Genomic DNA, 15919 nt, shown 5'->3' with positions numbered 1-15919 from the left:
GTTTTGTCTTAAAAAGTGGCGGCAGGTATACAAACAAGAAGGAGACTTTGGGCAATTATACAGAAACGGAATCTATAACAGGTCAGAAGACTTCAAGGAACAGTGGACTATGTTATGTCTTGGAACTCCAGGCGTGACCAACAAGTAGGGAAGCCCCAAGAAACTGTTAGAGACAGGGGGTCATGGCAGATCCGGCAGAGGTCAAGGCCAAAGAGAAGTCAGTGTAACAACTGCCCCATAGTAAGTAGCTAAGAAGGGCCCCTGTAGCATTGTAGGAACTGGGAGCCTCAGATGAGCCAGAGAAGTGGGCTGAACAGGAGGTCTTTGAGAAACCTAAGTGTTGATGTCCTGGGCCGAATTGGAGCAGGCATCATGGGACAAACTAGGATCATGATCATATTTACATATTCAACAAGCATGCATATTCGTGTTTGCGCTCTGGAGAGCATCAAAGGTTTCTATTTTCAACATGTTTTCTGCAGCGTTGAGCATGGTGGCCAATCACAGACATGTCTGTTGATCTCTTGAACGCAATGACCAATCAGAGGTATTTAAGTTAGAATTTATAGAAGACATTTGGTTAGGGTTAGGATTTGGGGTAAGTTTGGATGTTCATTAAGCCTCAAACTACATTTCACCACTTGAATGTTATGATGGTAGCACAATCTGAAATGCCTGAAAAAGTAGAATAAATCAACAGAGCATCGGGCCTGTGGGAGAATTTCGAGTAAGAATAGTGTCTCAACTGTCATTTATGAGCACTATTCATTTATAGCACATATTTAAACTTAAAAAAGTCACAGTATACACAACAGACTTTGAGCTCATGGTATCCTGGACACTCATATTTTAATGATTTATAAAATATGAATCGCTGTCTGGCCAACTGAAACTTTGATATAGAGACTAAATTTAGGATCATGATTTTACAACACACATATTGGAGCTGTAAATAGTTTTCTTTTGGGATCTGATAGAAATGGTTTTAGCATTGCAAAAAATTAAATGCACCAACCATGTTTTTCAATAAAAAGAACACCGAAAGAAACAAACATAAAAAAAACATTTTGTAACAGCAGCAACACACAAACTTCACTTTTTTGCTGAATTTGATTTAGATTTTTTTTTATACTTTATTTCAAACGTTTAAATAAATACAATAAAACAATACAAAACTATTTTAAATTATACAATATTGTAATTCTATAAAGAATTGCTCTGTTACATTTGCGCCTGATGGCCGTTCACACATCAGATGTACTTGTGTGTGGAAAGTCCGCAAGAACAGCATTTGTTAAAGTTAAGATAAGTGCAAGTGGAAATATAACACAAAAGACCTTTTTTTGTAATCCATATTAAGAAAGCCTACTATAATTGGAACTTTCAAGACCCACGTCGTATTCTTGTGAAGTATAATGACTCTGAATCAAAAGCAAACTGAAATTTAATATGTTATTCATTCTGCCAATACGGTCTGAATCAAAAATGGTGGCACACTACATTACATCACAGATCCTTGGATATCGTGATGTCTTTCATGTGGTGTGAAAGAACCAGTATGTCTGGGCTGTGTATGCATGAGCTAATCAATGATTTAAATTTCAGCCTACTGCTTCAGAAGACCCATTTGTGGTGCTACATTTGCAAGAATAGCAATTCATCCAAAAATGAAGAAATATACTTAAAAAAAAAACTTTCCGAAAATGATGGTTGGCACTAAAACCCATCAATTAAATCAATGTGAATTCTACTTACTTCACTTTAGGCCCGTAGTATTGCAGCCATCTTGACTTTGACATCCCAGCACTCCAAGCTGCCTTTGCTCTGAAAAGATTGATTTCAAAAACATATGCAAGTATGAGTTTATTAAATTAAAAACGTGAGGAGCAAATATCAGTCTGAAATGGTAAACTGACGAAGCGGATCATAAATTTTGAACACAAAGTTAAAAAACTATTGTAATATAGTGAATGGGTGGGTTTGTCTTACCTGTTGCTTTAGTTTCGGTGGCGCGAGTGTCGGTTAGCGTCTTCCTGGTTTAAAAGACAAAAGAAAAATCACCGGACTTGTTTGTCTGTGTCTGACTGAGAAGAAAGTCACAAAAAAACATTTTAATTTTTTTATTTTCCCACTGACAAACTGTGGTGTAAAACACTGCATATTTAACACTTGCCGTTGATAACTTTAATGTAATGGCGTGTTAGTTCCTCTTTGCATTAGCGTTGCTGAGCTGGTTAAAATAATAAGATACGAAAATAAATCATAAACGTTCAAAAGTGTTTTAAATAGAAAATATAGCTGCAAGCAGCAATGACGGGGCCAAGCACATCAGCGGCATAATGAGGCGCTAAGCATAGCATGGAGCATCAGACCAACTGCAGCAATGAGTAATTGAAGCCATTTAAAGATTATTGTAGTCCAAATGGCTGAAAAATCATTTAAAACTACTAGTAATAAGATTGAATGACTTTTCACTTTTGACCAACAGGTGGCACCGTTATCAAGTCGATGTGGTGTGTTCTGTGTGAGGTGACAATGGCACACACAAAGTTTGGTGTCAATATGCCAAAGCATTGCAGAGATACGGCCTCAAGTGTCATTTTGGCATCATGTTTCAAATTCGTTGTTGTGGTATGTGAAAACTGTTTTGTCTATCAACACAAAATCCATAGCTTTTTGTCAGCATGGTCTGAAGATGCTGAAGTCGTGGCCTAATGGTTAGAGAGTCGGGACTCATAATCCAAAGGTTGCGGGTTCGAGTCTCGGGCCAGCAGGGATTGTAGGTGGGGGGGGTGAATGTCCAGCGCTCTCTCCATCCTCAATACCACGACTGAGGTGCCCTTGAGCAAGGCACCGAACCCCCAACTGCTCCCCGGGCGCTGCAGCATAAAATGGCTGCCCACTGCTCCGGGGGTGTGTGTGTGTTCACTGCTGTATGTGTGCACGTTGGATGGGTTAAATGCAGAGCACAAATTCCAAGTATGGGTCACTATACTTGGCAGTATGTCACTTCACTTCATATAAATATTGAACCTTTTGATGAAGTAATATGTAATGCAGCAGTATGAACAAGAATCAAACACAAAGCAGTTATATTTCTCTCACCATCAGAGGTGTTTTATCATTTTCCATTGCACATCTGGTTACACTTTAGTTTGATATTAGACATTAGACATTCTACTAACTATAAGTAACTTTGCAACTACATGTCAACTAATTCTCATTAATTTGCAACTACATGTTTACTAACTCCCAGAGTAGACTGTTAGGTTATGTTTAGGGTTAGTAGAATAAGTTGACATATACTTGCAAAGTTTCTCATAGCCAACAAGCCAACTTAATAAACATCATTATAAAAAAAATAATATATATATATATATATATATATATATATATATATATATATATATATATAAATTGTCAACAATAACACATTGCAAAGCAGGTAACAAACAAAATCTTCCAAAAAAAATAGGCTAAAATGTTGTGGAGATATGTAACAAAACAGATAAATATTTGTTCATAACATACTTTAAAAAGCATTTAAGACAGTGTTAACATGTTGTTGATAAATACATGTGGTGACGTTTTACAGCACAAGCGCATTGTCATGTCACTGAAATCAGTGTCCCAATGGGCAGTGGGCTAGAATGCTTTACTAGTGCCTAAATTCATGGACACGATAAACTGATAAACTTCAAGTCAAGTCAAGTCACCTTTATTTATATAGCGCTTTTAACAATGTAAATTGTGTCAAAGCAACTGCACAATATCAAAAAAGGAAAATAGTGTGTCAATAATGTAAAAGGAAAAGATTTTCCGTTAAAGGCATTTCATTATTGAATTCAGTGATGTCATCATCCAGCTCAGTTCAGTTTAAATAGCGTCTTTGCAATCAGGTCGACGATATCGCTGGAAATGAGATTCACAAGCTAGGGAGATGATTGAGATTTTACCCTAATCTAGGCTGTTGTGTTTTTGTGCAGGGAGACAGCAATGGACCGAGCAAAACTGAAGGACATGGGTGTTACCCACATCCTGAACACTACAGCAAATGAGGGAGATCTTAATGGAAAGATCAGCATTCCAAGGGAGAAATATTACCAAGACATGAGCATCACTTACTACAATGTCCCTGCAGTGGACGAAGATTGGTTTGACATCAGCAAGTACTTCTTCCCAGCTGCACAATTCATCCACAAGGCCATGAGTAACCCAGAGAGTAAGAGCTGACACACACACAAACACACACAACATTAATCTTCTATTATTTATTGTGATAAACTGTCTGGGACTGGGTTTGTTTTGTATTTTCTCAGATAAGGTGTTGGTGCACTGCATACATGGTGTCAGCCGCTCCTCCACTCTTGTTCTGGCATACCTGATGATCCAACATAACATGATGGTGGAGGATGCCATTGACCACGTCACAGATGTGAGATGGATTGGACCCAACATGGGCTTTTTGAATCAGCTGACATGCCTCAATTCAGACCTTGTAAGGCAGCGAAAACTACAACTAAGAAAGGAGTTAGAAGGACATACAGGTGCATCTCAGAAAATTTGAATATTGTGAAAAAGTTATTTTTTTCTTGTAACTTATTTCAAAAAGTGAAACTTTCATATAATTTAGATTCATTATATGTAAAGTAAAACACTTCAAATGTTTTTTTGTTTTAATTTTGATGATTAGACTCATGAAAGTCAAAAATCAGTATCTCTAAATATTAGAATATTTACATTTGAGTTTCAATAAATGACCATCCATACAATATAAATTCTGGGTATCTCTTGTTCTTTGAAACCACAATAATGGGGAAGACTGCTGACTTGGCAATGGTCCAGAAGACGATAATTGACACCCTCCACAAAGAGGGTAAATCACAGAGGGTCATTACTTAAAGGGGTGCTGTTCAAGGAGTGCTGTATCAAAGCATATTAAATGCAAAGTTGACTGGAAGGAAGAGAATACTGTCAAGCAAAGCCGATTCAAACACTTGGGAGAGCTTCACAAGGAGTGGACTGAAGCTGGAGTCAGTGCATCAAGAGTCACCAGCTCAGATGTCTTCAGGAAAAGGGCTACCAAGCCACTTCTGAAACAGAAACATCGTCAGAAGCATCTTACCTGGGCTACGGAGAAGAAGAAATGGACTGTTGCTCAGTGGTCCAAAGTCCTCTTTTCAGATAAAAGTAAATTTTGCTTTTCATTTGGAAATCAAGGTCTGGAGTCTGGAGGAAGACTGGAGAGGCACAGAATCCAAGCTGCTTGAAGTCCAGTGTGAAGTTTCCGAAGTCAGTGATGATTTGGGGTGCCGTGACGTCTGCTGGTGTTGGTCCATTGTGAAAAACCTTAGGGTCTTGTTAGGAATAGCAAGAAAGGAAGACCTATTAGGAAAGACCAATATAGGGGTGAAATATTACAAAGGCATGAACATCAGGTACTATGGTGTGCCTGTAACGGATAACCACTTGTTTGACATCAGCAAGTACTTCTACCGAGCTGCAAAATTCATCCACAAGGCCCTGAGTAACACAGAGAGTAAGAGCCGATACACACACACACACACACACACACGTTTGTTTTTGTGAAAAGTGGGGATATCCCATAGGCGTAATGGTTTTTATACTGTACAAACTGTATGTGCTATTGCCCTACACCAACCCTACACCTAAACCTCGTTTTGAAAAGTGGGACATGGGGCAATGTCCTCATAAGTCATCTTCACCTTGTAATACCTATGTCATACTTGTGTCATTATACAAATTTATGTCCTCATTTGTCACAAAAACGTGCACACACACACACACACACACTATTTATTTTCATTTATTATCTATCGTTTGTCCTGTAGTGTAAAACTGTCGAGCACTGAGTTTGTTTTGTCTTTCTTTTTCTTAGGGAAGGTGTTGGTGCACTGCTTAGATGGTGTCAGAAGATCTCCCACACTTGTTCTGGCATATCTGATGATTCACCATGACATGATGATGGAGGATGCCATTGACCACGTCATAAAGTTGAGACACATCAGGCCCAACATGGGCGTCTTGAAGCAGCTTTTAATCCTCAATTCAAAGCTTTTGAGTCAGAGAAAGCTAATTTTTTTTGGTTTCAAAGAGCTCTAAAGCTTGTACATATGCAAACATCTCTGCTGCTAGTCCAATTAAACATATAGAGAAAAAGGGATTGTAAATCTACCTCTTCATGTCTATAAGCAGTAATTTCTTTAAAAAAAAACAGCAGCTACCGTACACGCAGAAAAGCTTAAATTAGACATTTGGGGGCTTTATAATATTTCTTTTATTTAACGCTTTTGTTCGTTAACTTAGGGAGTCCATTAGAGAACAATTGTGGTTCTTATATCTCAGCTACTTAAGGATTTAACTTCACACTTTGTATGTCATGCATTAAGCATTTATGAAAATTAATAGTAAAGTCCAGTAAGTGCCAGTAATCTAAATACAATTTATTAAAATTAGCATAGCACATAAATAATTACAAACAGAGGTACATAAGCATGAACTGAAGTACATAAGTATATCATGAAAAAAGTTGTATAAAAATAAAGCATATATCTTTGGTATGCACTGCTATTAAAACTATAGGTGAAAACAAAAAACATCTTCTCTGTTCTTGTTCAATAAGGAGAAAAATCTTCATGATCCTGTATACACACACTCTGTGAAAACAATACGTAAAATTACATAAGATCACATAAGTTCAGGACATCTATCCTCAAAATTAAAGTCAGCATGAAACAGAATCATATATATGTATCCATAAAGTGTCTAAGTGAAACATGCAATACTTACCTTTATAATAGGTTATTGTAGACGGGGAAAAGAGGGTTATTTCGCTCACAGTGAAGTTTACGAGCTCTCAAAACATCCCGCACACACTGATGGATGTAAGCATACTGAGACTGTAGAAGAGAAGTCCATCATATTAGGGTGCTTATAAATCAATTCACACATTTCATTAAACCTACAGAGGTAAAATAGAGTAACTACACATTTAGGAAATTGATTTCTAACTTAAATTGGGCATCTTAAGGCCCATTCATGCCAAAGACGATAACTCTAATTCTATGAGAATAGGGAAGTCCACACTACAACTGACACAGAAAATTGATCAAATCAATCAAAAAGCCATTTTCAGTTACTGTGTTTTGTCTGTGTAGGGCAGCTGCACTTTAGATGAACTTTTGTTCAACTGGAATTATTTCATTAAGCAATGCCAGTCTGACACCAATATAAATGTTGCTGATGTCACTATACAGACAGACTCATACCTCCGTTTGTACCATGTATGAACGATGCAGGCGTAGATCAAAAACACATCCATAAATGTCCACTGTGCAGTTCCTGTCGAGTTGCTGTAAAACACGATCCAGCACAATGAAAGTGCCAGTTCGGCCAACACCAGCACTGAGATAGAGAAAAACATATCCAGTGTAAATATATTTTGCATGTGAACACCCTGAAATGTTCTTCAAAGATGTTTAGATGATACTCAGATACCTGCAGTGTACTACAGTGACTCCTGGACTAGTTGTCCTGTCAATGTAATCTCTGACTGTTCGCGCAAACTGAACTAGTGATTGGGTTGTTTCCGGTACACCGTGATCTGGCCAAATGGTGTAATGGAACTGACGCACCGTTCTGGGGTATCTCAGCTGACCCTCCTGAAAAAAGACTTTGCATCAATTCATCTCATCTTATAAAAAAAACTATTAGTTGCTATTTTATTCATTCATTCAGTCATAAACTTTATTTCTTCATATGACCCTGGACCACTAAACCAGTCATAAGTAGCACGGGTATATTTGTAGCAATAGTTAACAAGACATTGTATGGGTCAAAATGATTGATTTTTCTTTTATGCCAAAAATCATTAGGATATTAAGTAAAGCTCATGTTCCATGAAGATATTTTGAAATTACCTACCGTAAATATTTCAGAACTTAATTTTTGATTACTAATATGCATTAAAAAGAACTTAAAAGGGGCAGTCGTGGCCTAATGGATAGAGAGTTGGACTTGTAACCGGAAGGTCGTGGGTTTGAGTTTCAGGTCCAGCAAGGATTGTCCGTGGGGGGAGTGAATAACCAACACTCTCTCCACCCTCAATACCACAACTGAGGTGAGACCCTTGAGCAAGGCACCGATCCCCCAACTGCTCCCTGGGCGCCGCAGCATTGGCTGCCCACTTCTCCGGGTGTATGTTCACTACTGTGTGTACACTTGGATGGGACACTTGGATTAACCCATCCGAGTGTTGGTTATTCACTCCCCCCACGGACAATCCTTGCTGGACCTGAAACTCAAACCCACGACCTTCCGGTTACAAGTTCCTAGTGGATAGAGAGTTGGACTTGTAACCCGAAAGTCGTGGGTTCAAGTCTCAGGTCTGGCAGGGATTGTAGGTGGGGGAGTGAATAACCAACACTCTCAATACCACGACTGAGGTGAGACCCTTGAGCAAGGCACCGAACCCCCAACTGCTCCCCGGCGCCGCAACATTGGCTGCCCACTGCTCCGGGTGTATGTTCACTACTGTGTGTACACTTGGATGGGTTAAATGCAGAGCACAAATTCCGAGTATGGGTCACCATACTTGACCACACACCCCTTCCCCCCTTAAATTGGACAACTTTAAAGGTGATTTATCAATATTTAGATTTTTTTGCACCCTCTGATTCCAGATATTCAAATAGTTTTATCTCAGCCAAGCATTGTCTTATTCTAACAAATCAATACAAATCGATGGAAATTTCAGATGATTTATAAATATGACCCTTATGACTAGTTTTGTGGTCCAGGGTCACATATGCTGTTTCTGTACCACTAAATTACAAAAATATGTTTCAAAACAGGTTTCCCAAACTGCTGAATCTTGCAAAGAAATGTCCAGGTCATATTTGACCTCAAAAAGAGAAGAAAAGAAACGAAAAATACTAATTATGCATGAAAATGAAGCCAACAGTAATTATGGAGTAAAATATGACCCAACATGTTTTTACAATTTACCATTAAAAATAGATACCTTTAAGAAATAAATAATTTAGCTTATAGTAATAAATACCTTTAAAGTTCACCTTTGAAGTATTACATATTTGCATTTCTGTTCAATATATCTATTTATTTGACACTTACACATGATATCTTGAAGTCCCGAATGGTCCACTCTGGGAGGATCTTCTCAGAAAGCAGTTGCACCACAACATCTCCATAATACAAAGGCTCACTGTCAATTGGCCAGTATCGATCACACTTCACCTGAATCATACACATATCCACAAAAGTGTAACATGAGACCAGCACACATCACCAGAACAGCACTAGAAGCCTCTACACTCACCATGCCCCTCTCCACACACTGGGTCACCATTACAAGGCTGTGCACGTTTTGTTCCCACACCATGCGCCAGAAATCATCCTTGGTACCTGGGAGAGGGCCTTGTGTGGCAATATACTCCCATCTGAAATTGTTTCCCTGTTACACAGACACAGAAACACTTTTGAATCTATCTAGCTTGCAGTATTTGTTACACTGTAGAATGAAGTATTCAGCAGCCTCCCACAGGTCCTAGTTCTGAAGTTTAAGATATGATGGATTGGTCTATGAAAAAATGACAGATAAATTATATTGACTACTATATAATTTATTTGAATATTTTAGGTGGGTTAACTGACTAGTGACATCCCTGTCATGGAATACTACATTTCTATGATCAGCAACCAAGACACTTGTATTTGTATGAAGCTGCGTTCAGGTGTCAGTATAAAATCCACAACCTCCATACACCACACAACCCACAATTCCACCCAGTTTTTAGCCAATGAACAATTAAATGAAGAACATATGTTCAACTTACAGGTATGTAGTTAGCATTGATGTACTCTGAATAGGGGTCGTCCTCCAAGCAAGACAGTCTTACCCGCGTTGAGTCGTCTGCAGTTAAAACAGTTTAGAATCAAGCTGATTTGCATTATGGGCAATTACAGAGTGAAAATGACCCCATAGCAACTATACTGGAATAATCAGTTTGAATGCTGATACCATATTGGTGTGAAAATTATTATATCATGGCACGTAAATATACTTTGTGATGTAAATGTATAAATACTTGTATTTTACTTACAATATCATTTGTCTCAACTTACAGGGCAGTATATTGTTGTATCGATTTTTGCTTCGGTTCCCAAGTAGACGTGCAACATTTTGAGTTTGGGTTCGTCCCACGTCCTTTAGGCCCTTTTCAGCATTGGGTAAAGGTTGAGGCAATAATCAGTAATGCATTCAAATGATAAAGTTCAGCTTGCTTGCTGATACATAGTTTGTTTAGACCAGAGCAAAGTGGAATGATGGAATGTAAAGTGGAACATTCCATGGAATGACTATTTTTCAGTTGCTGTTTTGATAGACTTAGATATTTAGTGTTACATTTTCGTTATATGCAGTGCATTACCTCAAACTCTTCAGACAGAAGGTAACTGCAATCAGCTTGAAGTTTAGCCAGATGAGACTCGAAGTGGGCTGCTTGGACTGGGCTAGTACATAACAGAAATTCTAAATCAATAACATCAATGCTTACATTAATAAATATTTAAAATAAACGCTACATTAAATCATTTATGAACAAGCATGTTTTTTAGGACTTTAGCCTCAGTCTTTTGTCTTAGCACAAATATCAGTCGTACCTGACAAAATATGGTTTATAAATATTAAAGGGATAGTTCACCCAAAAATAATGAATTACTCACCTTCATGTCGTTCCAAACCTGTAAGATCTTCGTTCATCTTCAGAACACAAATTAAGATATTTTTGATGAATTCCGAGAGCTCCCTGACCCTCCCATAGACAGCAAAGATCCTAACAAAAACCAGGGTGACGAATTGTTCAATAAAGTCGTTATTTTAGTTTTCTTTGCGCACAAAAAGTACTCTCGTAGCTTCATAAAATTAGGGTTGAACCACTGATGTCACATGGATTATTTTACCGATGTCCTTGCTACGTTTCTGAGCCTTGATTGTGTTAGGATCCTTGCTGTCTATGGGAGGGACAGACAGCTCTCAGAATTCATCAATAATATCTTAATTTGTGTTCCAAAGATGAATGAAGGTCTTACAGGTTTGGAACGACATGCGGGTGAATAATTAATGACAGAATTTAAATTTTTGGGTGAAATATCCCTTTAATATTTTTTATTTTCCTCTGTCATCAGTATAAGGAGAAATTAAGTGTTGTGGTACCTCCGTATGCCTGAGCTCATCTGTGAGGTAGGCAGTGCCTTCCACATGCACATTTTCATTACTGGACTTTCCTTCACAGCTCTTGAAGAACACATACAAATAAAGATCAGCAAAGAAACAAACATTGCGTGTTAACAAATGTGTATGTACTCACATTTTGTGAGCCCTCTTTCTGTAAATGAGTAAGGCGGTCACAGAGAGAACCATGGCAACTAGAAATGTAGCAGCTGTGATTCCTCCCGTGAGTCCATTTCGTGGCGCTGAATGACAAAAACAGTAAGAGAAATTACACTATTTAATAAAAAAAAAAAAGGTTTGAGTCATGGCACAGTGGTAGTACACATGGGGAACTGGATCTGGCCTGTGTCATGTTCTCATCCCAACAACCGTAAACTCAATTGATTCTTCACACTAAAAAACAACAGTGTTTTACCTGATTGAGTCGTTAATGGAAGGGAAAGGTATGTGTCGGTGTAAAGGGGATGCACACATTCTCTGTTCTCTTCATCAAACAGCTGAGTGAAGGCACGAACACTTAATCTGAGACAGTAAAGCATGAATATTCACAATTACACATCTTAAACCTGAGTTGAAACAATTATTTTAGTTAAAAATTACAATTCTATCATTTTCTCATATTCATATCATATATACTAATATTTTAATGTAATCACATTTTGGTCATTTTTAGAGCTTGAGAGGTCCCATCAACATTCTTTTTCACTGGATGAACACTACAAACTTTCATGTAAGGTAAGATACTACAACAAATATTACATAAAGCTATTTAATAGTACCGATATGATGTTCTGGGTCTGAGCGGCCCGTCACAGAAATGCGTTCCATGCTGGATAGATTCTGGATCCCATTTACAAGCTCCCCCCAAATGTTTCATTCCTCCTCCGAGGTTTATCTCAAAAACACGGATCTTGCTGTCAGATCCCTCGGCACACAGGCTGTGAAAGTAGCCGGTCTGGTATGCTTTGACGGAGCTGTTTTGTCTGTAGTCCAGATAAGATGGCAAAGGATGTCTTTGCTCTGGTAGGACATTATCAACATCTGTAAATAAAATGAAACGAGACTGGATTCAGTTCTTAGAGTAGCATAATAAGAGACAAATGGCCATAAATTCTAACTCAGGTAAAGAAACTGAAATTAAAATGACTGGTACCATTTGACTCAGTGACGATTACTGTGAAGAAACGAATAGCCCCATTAGCATCACTGAACCAGCTGCAGTTGAACTTAAACAGGATGGTGAAATGAGTGATCACTGTGGACTGCTCACTGACCCGTACTGTCACCGGTGGGACAGGGGGCCCTGAAAAACAAGTATCTCTTCAGATTAGGTATATCTAAATGATATATTAGAAGCATTCTTTATATGATTAGTCAGTTAAAAGCTGGAATACAGTTGACAACTTTCAAATATGGAACAGATTTTAAAACACTTGGCATCATACACCTGCTGACTTTGTAAATGGTGTAAAAAGAGAAAAACTAGGCATCATACACTAAATGACTGAAGATCACACAGTACTAGACTTGTTTTTAGATTTAGCCTTCAATCGACAGAAAAATCTGTTCAAAAGTTGTATAGCATATTTACATGTAATTATAATTTTATAATTCTCAAAAAGTTTGTAATCTAGAAAAAGCTAGGTCACGCTTGCTATTAACAAACCATTAACTATGACTTATGCTGCTTATTAATAGTTAGTAAGGCAGTTGGTAAATTTAGGTATTTGGTAGGATTAGGGATGTAGAATATGGTCATGCAGAATATGTGCTTTATAAGTTCTAATATATATTAATAATAGGCATGCTAATAAGTAATAGAGAGAATTGGTCCATAAACTAAAGTGTTACCAAAAGTTAGTATTTTTATTTTTATTTTACATGGAGTGGGTCCCCCTCATAATGGCTGTCATGTTGAGATCACATTATGCAGTTATGTAGAGCAACAAAGTGACCAGAAGTCATTAATTTTCAGTGAGAGTTGGTGAGAGTTTCAAGGAGAAAGAGCAAGCTTGTCACTGTCACTTACTGTCGATCATAGTGATAATGCTGGTTTTTGTGGTTGAACTCTGCTTGTCTCCAGACATCACTGTGATGTAGATGGTGTAGTTTCTAAAGGGTTCCAGCCTGTCAAAATGCTGCGAGAGAGCATCGTGTCCAAGTGTGTATGTGTACACCAGCATCCTGGAACCTTGCTTGCGGCATTCCACAACATAAGAGTCGAAATCGGATTCTGGGGGTGTCCAGGAGCAGGAGACAGAGGTGGAGCTCAGGGGGAAACAGTGGATGCTTTGAGTTGAATGTGGAGCTATAGAGAAAAGGATTCTGTTATGAACACTTTTGTGAGCAAATATTCCCAATTCCTTGAACCCTCTCTGCTCCTCCCTGGTGGAATGAGATTACAACCTTGATCTGAACTGCTGAGAACATCACATCTTTCGAAAAGCACCTAAAGACACTCTTACGCAAGCCTTTAACCGCCCCACACGCATAAACCAATGCTCTTTGACAAATTGCTTGTAAGCCGCTTTGGTAAAAGTTATTTGCTTGTATCTAAAAGCACAATCCAGAGCTCACATACACTTTTACGTCATTTTCACTAGTGTTCTTCAAAACCCAAGATAGAATGCTTTCAATTCATGCAAAAATGTAGCTAAAATTGGTCCCAATTGTATACCTATCAACACTCAAACCATTCTTCAATACTTTATTATTATTTTTAATTCATGTAAATACTGCAGGATGTGAAAGTAACTGTACTCACGGGTTCTGATGATGTGGTAAACAGGACTACTGTAGGTCACAGGGCTGTATGTCATCCCACTGACAGTCCGAAGGCTGATATTATAGAGCCGCCCTGGATAAAGTCCTTCCAGTATACGCCGAGTAGGATGAAGTCCAGAAACATTAAGTGTGTCCTGAGGAAACCATGTCACTTCAAAATCATCATAGTCTCCTGTATCTGGAACATGCCACTTTATCTCCACTGAGCCAGAAGAGCTGTTGACAGACACTGATGATGGCGGTGCAGGAACTGTGGTGATATAACGAGTGATTTAGCTTTAAGAACTGTAGTGCATTGGTTGCGCTGGTTTTAGTAAAATGTCCAAGCTGCTCTTTTCCATTTGATGGACGGTAAAAAGGTACTTTTGCATACTGCATAATTTTTCAAATATAGAAATATTCTAAATCTAAATGAAACTGGCCCATCACTATGACATTAGATCAGTTATAATGTAAATCATATCTTCAGGGCTTCAGCACTGACCTGTACGCCCTATTGCAGTCGTTGTGTTGGTCAGATCTTCACTCCAGGTCTGAAGCATAGCAGAATAAAGCCTTCCAGCCACCAGCCCGTGAAAGATGACCTGTGTGCTCTCTGGACCCAACCGCTGCTCAAAGCCATCCACAGTGACGGAATATCCAGTAAGTCCTCCAGGACCACGCTTCCAGCTCAGAAGAAGACTGTCCATTTGACCCTGATTCTCAACATGGGGATTTATAACAGAGGCAGGAGCTGTAAAAACAAACAAACAAGACTTTTTAAACATCCAAACAAAAAATATACATAGAATGTTTTTAATTAGAGAAATTAGAGTAAAGGTCGGAAATAACCTGAAATTAGGAGGTCAAGGCTAAATTTTAAATGAATTGTGAAAAATGTCACAGAACTGTACTGTTTATATATATTTTATTTATATTTTGTGTGTGTGTGTGTGTGTGTATATTGTAGCTTTAGAAATGTATGTTATTGTATATTTTGAATGTAGTTTTAATTAGTTTGGATTGTTCATAGATAGTTTTTAGTTTGTTTGTACCTTTGGAAAATGAGAACCTGTGAGTGGCTGGATATTTTATATGTCAATCAGACAGCTATATATTGTTTAATTGTACTGAGTAATTAATTAATTAATTAGCTCAGACCACCCAGCACTGATTGAAAATACGAAAACTAGGCCATTTCTCATACATATTTTAGCACACGTTTACAGTTTATTTTTTTGTGAACTTCCATTAGTATTACGTTTTACTGCAGTTAAATATGTTTTACTTCTAATTTTAGTTTTTGTTTTACAGTAATATCTTTGATATGTACTTACATGGTTTTAACTAAAGGGAAACTTAAAAAAAAAAAAAAAAAGGTAATCATAAAAGTCCAAATGCTCCTAAAAAATTAAATCCAGGGGCAAGTATTGATTCTTTATAAATAAAATTTCTGATGAGTGATGCAATATTTTTGGGGAGAGCAGGTAATTGTTGTAAAGCATTTTAACTAGGAAATATTACATACTGAATAGAGCTTCAGTATTCACCTGTACGCGCCCATATAGACGACTGACTACTCAGTTTCCCACTCCTGCTGGTGATCATCATCTTATAAAGTGTCCCTGGCAGCAGGTGCGTGAAGGACCAGCCCAGAGCATCTTCTCCCAGTGTCTTGTGGGACTGTTTTGTCTCAATCTGATTATACAGATACAGATCAAAACCGTCCACCTGACCCTCCGGTGCAGTCCAGCAGAATGAAAGTTCAGTGCTGGTGTTGGAGCATATGTGTAGCCCGGTCACTGGTGCTGGACCTGAGGAGATTAGGAGAACAAGTCTTGTAAATTGTCTTGCCATTAAGTGATTCTGGGAAAGACTTGAAAT

At 38.1% G+C, this 15919-nt stretch overlaps 2 protein-coding genes across 3 annotated transcripts in view; one reads left to right on the top strand and one right to left on the bottom strand.

The window, feature by feature from the left end:
* Positions 1 to 182: 182 nt before the first annotated feature.
* Positions 183 to 6123, top strand: LOC306861817 (dual specificity phosphatase 29; the record flags this gene model as incomplete). Its single annotated transcript, XM_079404305.1, has 5 exons — positions 183 to 217; positions 3987 to 4222; positions 4320 to 4547; positions 5366 to 5539; positions 5900 to 6123. 5 exons carry the CDS (start codon positions 183 to 185, stop codon positions 6121 to 6123), a joined length of 897 nt encoding a protein of 298 aa, XP_079260431.1.
* Positions 6124 to 6446: 323 nt separating this feature from the next.
* Positions 6447 to 15919, bottom strand: part of LOC306861390 (receptor-type tyrosine-protein phosphatase beta-like) — a 29509-nt gene continuing 20036 nt past the window's right edge. Inside the window, exons 13-30 of one of the 2 annotated variants that reach the window (XR_013783469.1) lie at positions 15586 to 15849; positions 14541 to 14789; positions 14037 to 14306; positions 13302 to 13580; positions 12426 to 12575; positions 12052 to 12313; positions 11688 to 11794; positions 11409 to 11514; positions 11255 to 11335; positions 10470 to 10551; positions 10143 to 10255; positions 9876 to 9952; positions 9359 to 9493; positions 9154 to 9276; positions 7519 to 7682; positions 7290 to 7425; positions 6811 to 6920; positions 6447 to 6677 (exon numbers count right to left, since the gene is read on the bottom strand). Coding sequence is in view for 1 of the 2 variants with exons in the window: in XM_079403615.1 (XP_079259741.1) it covers positions 6813 to 6920; positions 7290 to 7425; positions 7519 to 7682; positions 9154 to 9276; positions 9359 to 9493; positions 9876 to 9952; positions 10165 to 10255; positions 10470 to 10551; positions 11255 to 11335; positions 11409 to 11514; positions 11688 to 11794; positions 12052 to 12313; positions 12426 to 12575; positions 13302 to 13580; positions 14037 to 14306; positions 14541 to 14789; positions 15586 to 15849 (2684 nt within the window). In the remaining variant the exon portion in view is untranslated. The remainder of the gene's footprint in view (positions 6678 to 6810; positions 6921 to 7289; positions 7426 to 7518; positions 7683 to 9153; positions 9277 to 9358; positions 9494 to 9875; positions 9953 to 10142; positions 10256 to 10469; positions 10552 to 11254; positions 11336 to 11408; positions 11515 to 11687; positions 11795 to 12051; positions 12314 to 12425; positions 12576 to 13301; positions 13581 to 14036; positions 14307 to 14540; positions 14790 to 15585; positions 15850 to 15919) is intronic. The other variant, XM_079403615.1, reaches the window with a different exon arrangement.

Source organism: Barbus barbus, assembly GCF_936440315.1.
Source record: "Barbus barbus genome assembly, chromosome: 42".
NCBI lineage: Eukaryota > Metazoa > Chordata > Actinopteri > Cypriniformes > Cyprinidae > Barbus > Barbus barbus.
Note: the sequence above shows the minus strand (reverse complement) of the source record. Positions and strands in the feature narration are given on the sequence as shown.